This window comes from Brassica napus, chromosome C2 (assembly GCF_020379485.1).
Source record: "Brassica napus cultivar Da-Ae chromosome C2, Da-Ae, whole genome shotgun sequence".
NCBI classification, from domain to species: domain Eukaryota; kingdom Viridiplantae; phylum Streptophyta; class Magnoliopsida; order Brassicales; family Brassicaceae; genus Brassica; species Brassica napus.
Genome location: NC_063445.1, coordinates 49,636,243 through 49,645,068, shown reverse-complemented (window position 1 = coordinate 49,645,068; position 8,826 = coordinate 49,636,243). Strand labels below are relative to the sequence as shown.

At 29.6% G+C, this 8,826-nt stretch overlaps 1 protein-coding gene across 1 annotated transcript; it reads left to right on the top strand.

The window, feature by feature from the left end:
* The first annotated feature begins 1,398 nt into the window (after nucleotides 1–1,398).
* Nucleotides 1,399–4,814, top strand: LOC106431275 (ABC transporter G family member 21-like). The gene is made up of 5 exons (XM_048746908.1): nucleotides 1,399–1,654; nucleotides 1,746–2,547; nucleotides 2,902–3,102; nucleotides 3,205–3,374; nucleotides 4,097–4,814. Exons 1-5 carry the CDS (start codon nucleotides 1,460–1,462, stop codon nucleotides 4,736–4,738), a joined length of 2,010 nt encoding a protein of 669 aa, XP_048602865.1. The 5' UTR covers nucleotides 1,399–1,459; the 3' UTR covers nucleotides 4,739–4,814.
* The last annotated feature ends 4,012 nt before the right edge of the window (nucleotides 4,815–8,826 follow it).

The following is an 8,826-nucleotide window of genomic DNA, read 5'->3' as shown; positions in this document are numbered from 1 at the left end:
TAAATATTTATTGCCAATGGCAAAAAAAGAGCTACTAATTATCGACAGTGAATCATAATGGACGTGAATGCTCTACACAGCTTAAATATCTTACAGTACAAGAATAAAAAAAAAAAAACAATCAAATTTTATACAGAAAATCTAAAGTTACGATCCAAAATATTTAATATATGTATATATATATATATATTGGTTATTGAAATTAATTTTTTTCTACATTTCTATGTTGAGTGCTTTTAAAACTTTGAGATAATTCTACAACAATAAAATCTAAAATTAAAGCAAAAAATCTACAACTTAAATTCTAAAGTGTTATTTAATTATGTATTTTAATAAAGTTTAAATCTAAAAGCAATCGACTGTTATTTGAATGATGATTATAAATTCTATTTTAAAATCTAGTGTTATTCAATGAATGATTTAAATTCAGTTTTAAAACCCAGTGTTATTCAACTTTTAAAAAAATTAATTTTTTTTGTATTTTGGATTGATTTCAAATAATATTTTATGAAGTCTCATGAATTAATGATTGAACTCAAAATCTAATGCATACTGCAGAAATTTTTAAATCCATCGACTTAAACTATTTTAAAATTTTAAAATTTGATAGATTACAAAACATTCATAATTGACTCTAAATCACTAATTGAATAACACCCCTAATCAATAAATTCAAAACTAATCAAACTCGATTCAGCGGTGCATTTGAGTCCTTGTTCAATTTACTTATTATCATCTATGGTTTACATTATCTGGACCGGCCGGAAACAAAGAAAATGCTTTGCTTTTGTCACTCTCAAGAAATACTTTATTTTTCCTCCATGCTATGACGTCCGAAACATGCTGCGTGTTAAAGAAAATATGACTTTTGTCTCTTGCTTACTGATTTTGCCAATTCCGTTGCCGCACTAACTGTATTGTCTTCCTCGATCGGGTTTTACGTCTTAACAAGTTGTCATGCAAACTTATATTCGTACTTGCAATCGCAGGACGTTTACTGAATATCATGCCGACTAATGTTATATATTTTAATTGCATATCTGGTTTGAATTTGATAAAGAACATTGATAATCTGCATAAAATGATTTTCTTGAACCAGGCTTATATAGCTTATTCAGTTTATATAACATGGTTTATACATATAACATAGTTTTTCTTTGGAAAGCTAATAAATTAGATAGGGCATGTATCTTTAACGGCAAATATTGCATTGTATATCACATACATACTACACACTGAAAGAATATTTATCAGTTTATGTGTGTGCATTAAGTTGTCATTATATATCTTTTTAATAAGTGGAGAGTAATTAATTACGCTATAGTTACTCTCTCCAAGTTAATTTTCCCATAATAGTCCCCACTTATTTTCCTTTATAAACACATCACATTACATGTGAACTTCTCATCTATACACACCAAATATTTCTCTCTATTTTCTCTGTGTGATCTCCCTCGAGATGATGCCTCCTAATAAGCAAGAATCTAGCTTTCCGATAATACCGGGGGAAAGCCGAAACGAAACCATCCCGGTTCAAGAAACCTGGTTTAGTTCTCCAAGTCATGTAATCCCATGCCTTGACGACGACGGTCCGAGTCACCAATCACGCCAATCTTCTGTTCTACGCCAATCTTTGCGTCCTATAATTCTCAAGGTCGTTAAAATTATATACAATCTATTTATTTTTCTTTCATTTACGTATTAAAAAAATTAATTCTTTATATGATTTGTGTACTTAAATTCAGTTTGAGGAGTTAACGTACACAATTAAAATACAAAGCGGGAAAGGAAGCTATTGGTTCGGTTCACAAGAACCAAAACAGAACCGGTTAATTCTTAACGGAGTAAGCGGCATAGTCAAACCAGGTGATTTACTAGCAATGCTAGGTCCATCAGGGAGCGGCAAAACAACGCTAGTAACGGCGTTAGCCGGACGTTTACAAGGGAAGCTTTCTGGAACCGTTAGTTATAACGGAGCTCCGTTTACAAGCTCCATGAAACGGAGAACGGGATTCGTTACACAAGAGGACGTTCTCTACCCACACTTAACGGTGATGGAGACGCTAACGTACACGGCTTTGCTCCGTTTACCTAAGGAACTGACCCGGAAAGAGAAAATCCAGCAGGCGGAGTCTGTTATTTCGGATCTTGGGTTGACCAGGTGTTGTAACAGCGTGATCGGAGGCGGGTTGATCCGAGGGATTTCGGGTGGGGAAAGAAAACGGGTTAGTATCGGTCAAGAAATGCTCGTGAATCCGAGTTTGTTACTTCTTGATGAGCCAACGTCGGGGCTTGATTCGACCACGGCGGCGCGTATAGTCGCCACGTTGAGATCGCTGGCGCGTGGGGGTAGGACAGTGGTAACGACCATTCATCAGCCGTCGAGTAGGCTTTATCGGATGTTCGATAAAGTGTTGGTTTTGTCGGATGGAAGTCCGATTTATAGTGGGGATTCGGGTCGGGTCATGGAGTATTTTGGTTCAATTGGGTTTCAACCCGGATCCAGCTTCGTTAACCCGGCTGACTTCGTGCTTGATCTTGCTAACGGTACATAACATATTCGAACTTGAATATTATTTTTCAGTTTTATTTTAAAAATAAAAAGCTAAATTCGGGTGTAAAGTTAAAAACTTTTTTCTCTTTAATTTTTGCCCCCGCATCATGAGATATGCAACAAAAGATAGTTTTAATCCCCTTCTTTGGCTATTTATTACAAGCTCTGTCCTTTTTAATTTAAATTTCTGAGAAGAGAGAAATAAAAGTTTGGTAATAGTGGGATAAATCATGTGTTTATATCATGTTTTTGACAGATACTTGTTATATGTTTTTTTTTTTTGAAAAATACTTGTTCTATGTTACTTTTGACTATATATTTTAATAGATATATGGTATATTTTGCAGGAATTACTTCGGATACAAATCAATATGAGCAAGGCGAAATAAATGGGAAACTTGATCGGCTAGAAGAACAAAACTCAGTGAAAGAGTCGTTAATATCGGCTTACAAAAAGAACTTATATCCACCTTTGAAAGAAGAATTTTCTAGAACATTTCCACAAGATCAAACGGTCAATTGGTCAAGATCAAAGACAAGATTAACAAGTAAGGTCATTAACGTTTTATAGCATAGCACTTCAATACTTTTTTGTTGGTTACAGACTTACAGTTGTAGTAACGATGTGTCAACTTTGGGTTCACATATAGATCGATGGCCAACGAGTTGGTGGATGCAATTCTCAGTTTTACTAAAGCGAGGATTAAAGGAGAGAAGTCATGAATCATTTTCTGGACTTAGAATATTTATGGTCATGTCGGTTTCTTTACTTTCTGGCCTCTTATGGTGGCATTCTCGCGTTGCTCATATACAAGATCAGGTAAAAATAGTAGACAGTAGTGATATTAAAAAAAAAATTTGAACAAAAAAGGGTTAAACCCGGATCTATTAAAGACAAAGACCTAACCCCGGGTGGGAAGTGCAGCCCACAGATAGACTTTTTGTCGGGTATTCAAATGAGCCGAAATGCAGTAGCCCATATCCGTATAGGGTGACTAGGAAAATATGACTTAGTTTCGCATGGCAGGTGGATCGAACCTAAAATGTGGTGACATCTCAAGCCCTTCTCCTTACCACTTGACCATAAGCTCCCGGTCGTGATATTAAAATTTCGATTCTCCTTTTCTCATGTATATATAAATATATATATTTTAAGTAGTTGACATAACTTGTTTACCCACAAATCTCCTTTTCAAATTACAAATACAAACATGAAATGCAAAATTATATGTTTTGATATTTTGAGTTTACGTGATCATCATGATTTTAAAATGATGCTGCTATTCTTTCTATTTTCATATAAAAAATGAGGAATAGCTATTTTTGCTTAACTATAAAATGATGGATAATATATTCAGTACAACAACAAACTTTCAATTTATCATTGCTTATAAAATAAAAATAACCTAAAAATATTTCAACTTCTTAGAACAAAATGCTTTCAAGAAAACATCATTTATATTGATATGTTGCAAATAGTCTTTTAACAAAAACTGGACATCGTCGTCAAAACTTATGTATTATTCTTGTTCATTAAAATAGGTGGGTCTATTATTCTTCTTCTCGATATTCTGGGGATTCCTTCCTCTCTTCAACGCTATTTTTACATTTCCTCAAGAACGTCCAATGCTCATTAAAGAGCGGTCCTCAGGAATCTACAGACTCTCCTCTTACTACACAGCAAGAACAGTCGGCGATTTACCAATGGAACTTATTCTTCCAACGATCTTTGTCACGATCACGTATTGGATGGGTGGTCTCAAGTCATCTTTAACCACATTCATCATGACCCTTATGATCGTTCTCTACAATGTTCTAGTGTCTCAAGGCGTAGGGTTAGCTTTAGGAGCAATCTTGATGGATGCGAAAAAAGCAGCGACATTATCTTCTGTGTTAATGCTTGTGTTCTTACTAGCTGGAGGATACTATATCCAACATATACCGGGATTCATCGCGTGGTTGAAGTATATTTCATTTAGCCATTATTGCTATAAGCTTCTTGTCGGAGTTCAATACACATGGGATGAGGTTTATGAATGTGGACCAGGGTTGCATTGTGGTGTTATGGATTATGAAGGGATTAAGAATTTGAGCTTAGGGAACATGATGTGGGATGTTTTGGCTCTTACCCTTATGTTGCTTCTTTATAGGTTTCTAGCTTACGTAGCTCTGAGGAACTTGTGACGCATTCTAATTTGATTTCCTTGGTAATATGTATAAGGTAAGTAAGTGTAAAATATCTATAACCTTATTATTGTGATTCCCTTGTCTTTTGAAAAATATCAAGAGTAAGATTAGTTAAAAGATCCAACTGTATCTCCACTAAGTTAGCGAATGAAATATAAAATGTAACCATTGGAATGAACCCCATAACATCCTAAAAACGTTAAGATTCATGTGACTGAAAGATATGGAGTAATTGAGAGAAAATAAAAAGGCGAAAATATGAGGAAAAGTAAAAATGAGAAAAGAGTAAAATCTCTTATATATTAATAGAGAAACATTTAAAAAGTTGTAACATGTAGTTTGTACTAATTAAAAAAGTGTCGTACTAAGTTGTCACGTAATTGAAATGCTAATTTTAGTTATGTGGCGGCTTGAGAATCAATTGAGAATTTTGTTAGTCCAAAATTAAATTGTTAGAGAATGTTATATTATGTAGTATATCCATTATGGACCATTCATTTATCAAATTGAAATTATTATATATTTGTTTCTTAAATAAAACCTACGGAATAACCTAATGTGATTAAGATATATATGTCAATTAATGATTTTAAATAATAAAAATTTGCTAACGATTTGTATACTTTCTATCATTTCTGTTTAATTATTTATTATTAAAATAAATTACACAATTACATTAATCATATAATAAAAATTTAGATTTTTTTTTTGTATATGTTGTATTTTGAATTTCTGTCAAAACGAGTATAAATTACTAAAACTGTTAAAATTCTTATATAAACTTTTGTGATCAAGGTTTAAATTTTTTTCTATAATAAAATACAATAATTATAAAATCATATGAATAAATAATTTTATTTTAATAGGTGTTTATGTTAATATATATATATATCATATTTTTTAAATTAAACTATACATCATATGAAAATACATACTTATATTTTGACATCGACGTTGAACATATATTGAAAAGTTAATATTTTAATTTTGAAATCTTTATTGTTTTTTTAAACGATTATAAATTATTGAAAGCACTAAACGTTCCACATTAAAAAAATCATTGGTGTAAAATTTTGTTACACAAATATGCAAATAATCATAAAATTATATGAGCAAAACCCTCATTTAATAAATATAAATATTAAAAGTATACTATATATCTATGTTAATATCATTTAAATTTAATTATATATCATATACGATAGATAAAATTGATTAGATAAAATTGATTGTTTTGATTTATTTACCCTAAAATGATTACGAATAAACAAGAGCAGTGTTTGATTTATATGTGTACGCCAATTTATTAAATAATAGTAACTGATTTTTAGTTATTTATTATATAATTATTATTTTATTATTACATAATATGCAGAAAAATATAAAATAAGTAATAAATATAAAATATTTATTCTGCACAAGGTGCAGATCTTAACCTAAGTGTGTATCTCTTTAATAATTTTAAATTTTAAATATTTTCTAAATCTCAGGCCAAAAAAAAAAATAACGAAATGAGAATAAACTCAAAAATCAACATTTATATCGAGTAATAACCAAAATGAAAAAAACGGCCCAAAAATGAGTTAAATATTGAAGATAGATATGATTGGCACGTGAACGTAAACTTCTCATTACCATAATTAACTTTTAAATTTCTAAATCATGACATAAAACCGAGCTGATATAGTTTTATTGTAACCAAATAGTAGACCTGAGATTCTTCGGCCTAAACGTTAGGTTCTTATGCGATAAGTGATTTTTTTACCTAAAATATTTTTAAAAATGGAACCAGCTTATCAGTAAACAAATTATGTAATTAACAAAAAAAAATTAAAAAAATTGTTTAAGGGCCAAAATTATTAATTCGATCAAGAATATCAATTTTATTTTTCAATACGATATTTTCTAAATAATTTTCATATAAATTTATATTTCGCAAGGCGCAGGTCTTATCCTAGTAGAGTAAATATATGAGAGTTAGTTTTACTTGGTAAATTTTCGAAATAAATAAAAGTAATTAATTTTTTCCCTTTATTATTTACTCTAATGTGACACACAGTGAAAACCTAAAACTAACCAAATAATATTATAGAAGATTTAAAACTTCAAATGTCTAACACGTTACAAATTCGTAACAGAGTAAGATTCAAGTGTAGTATTAATTCCAGATTGGTATATTAACTTTTAAATTGGTAAACTAACTATTTTAAACTGCTTACTAAACCCTCAAGTTCTCAAACTTCAGCAGTGAATAGTAGTACATTTTGTAACTATGTAAAACTGCTTACTTTTTTTTTTTTTTTTTTTTTTTTTTGGTAAAATGTTAAATTTTATATCAATTTTAATTTTTGACAGCAATTACAGAGAAAAACAAAGAAAGCAGAGTAACTAAAATCTAAAACTAAGACTAAGTAACAACAGAAACTAAAAAATGGTCACAATCAACAAGAACACATCTAAGCAACTAGAAGATCCAACATGTAGAAAACTGCTTACTTTCCCATGAATGTATTACTATAACAACATTGTTTGTGAGAAATATATACCAAGATAGCTATATACAGACTGAGAATATTATGAATTCTGAGAGCCTGTCAGACCTCTTTATTCAGTCGTAGCCATGTGTAACGAGTAAGCGTCACTTTACATTTTCTTAACAAAAGTATCAACATTTTTTCACAAGAGGAAAAATAAACCAGCCTCACAATACAAGTTGTTATTGTTTTGAATGTAGCTGTTTATGCACGAATTTATATTTTGTCGTATCTGATTGACGATCCATTCATGCATAAAGTTTCGTAATTGTAGAACTAACATAAAGGCTAACATGTTCTTAATATTTACTGATTTCAGATTTCCAGTTGGGCTTTCCACCGTCGGTTATTAGAGAAGCAGCCCATTTTCTTATGGGGTTTGATGTTGTTAGGATTTTAAAACCCCTCGACTAAGTTTGTTTTGGGTAAAAACCCCTCAAACTAAGTATTTAATGAAAACCCCCTCAAACTAATTTTATTTAATGAATTAAACCGTAACAGGTCATAATTATCATTACTACCGGTAAATCTTTAGTTTAGGAGTTTCTACATTAAGTAAACATAATTGAGGAATTTTACCATTTAAAAAAAATTAAATTCAAAATTTTATAATATTATCTAAAAATTAGTAACTTAAATTTTCAAAATTAGCATTTTAATTTTTTTTTTGTAAATATATGAGTTTGATGTGTTTTTAACATCAACATTATATATGTATAAATTAAAAATGTAAAAATCCAGAAAATATAGTAAAACTTATCTAAAGATTTATTTTTACATTTTTATTAGATAAGATATAATTTTTATTACATTTTCTTGTTTTTATATTTTTAATATTTTAGTAATTTGTTTTTGTTTTTTACATTTTTAAAAGCTATCTAAAGATTTATTATTACATTTTTATTAGATAAGATATAATTCTTATTACATTTTCTAGGTTTTTACATTTTTAATATTTTAGATAATTTTTTTGTTTTTTACATTTTTAAAAATTATCTAAAGATTTAATATTACATTTTTATTAGATAAGATATAATTTTTATTACATTTTCTAGGTTTTTACATTTTTAATTTATACGTATATAATGCTGATGTTAAAAACACATCAAACTCATATATTTACAAAAAAAAATGCTAACTATTAAAATTTAAGCTGCTATTTTTTAGATAATATTATAAAATTTTGATATTTTTTATTTTATTTTTAATGGTAAAACCCCTCAACTATGTTTACTTAATGTAGAAACCCCTAAACTAAATATTTACCTGTAGTAGTGGTAATTATGACCTGTTAGAGTTTAATTCATTAAATAAAATTAGTTTAGGGGTTCTTTTCGTTAAATACTTAGTTTGAGGGTTTTTACCTAAAACAAACCTAGTTGAGGGGCTTTAACGTAAAAAATCCAAAAAATAATTGTAAATCAGTGAAAAGAAATGGCCCATTAGTGGTCTTATCGATTTAATGAAGAGAAGAATAAGCTTGTCCCACATCGGGAAACAAAAGCTTCTGGGAGTAGTTTATATATGTTCCCATGACATAAGGGTGTAAAC

Excerpts from the sequence above, each read along its gene's own strand:
- LOC106431275 (XM_048746908.1), top strand. The coding sequence starts at position 1,460 with ATGATGCCTCCTAATAAGCAAGAATCTAGCTTTCCGATAATACCGGGG. Across the intron at positions 2,548-2,901 it reads CGTGCTTGATCTTGCTAACG|GAATTACTTCGGATACAAAT; the intron begins GTACATAACATA and ends TATATTTTGCAG. Across the intron at positions 3,375-4,096 it reads TTGCTCATATACAAGATCAG|GTGGGTCTATTATTCTTCTT; the intron begins GTAAAAATAGTA and ends TCATTAAAATAG.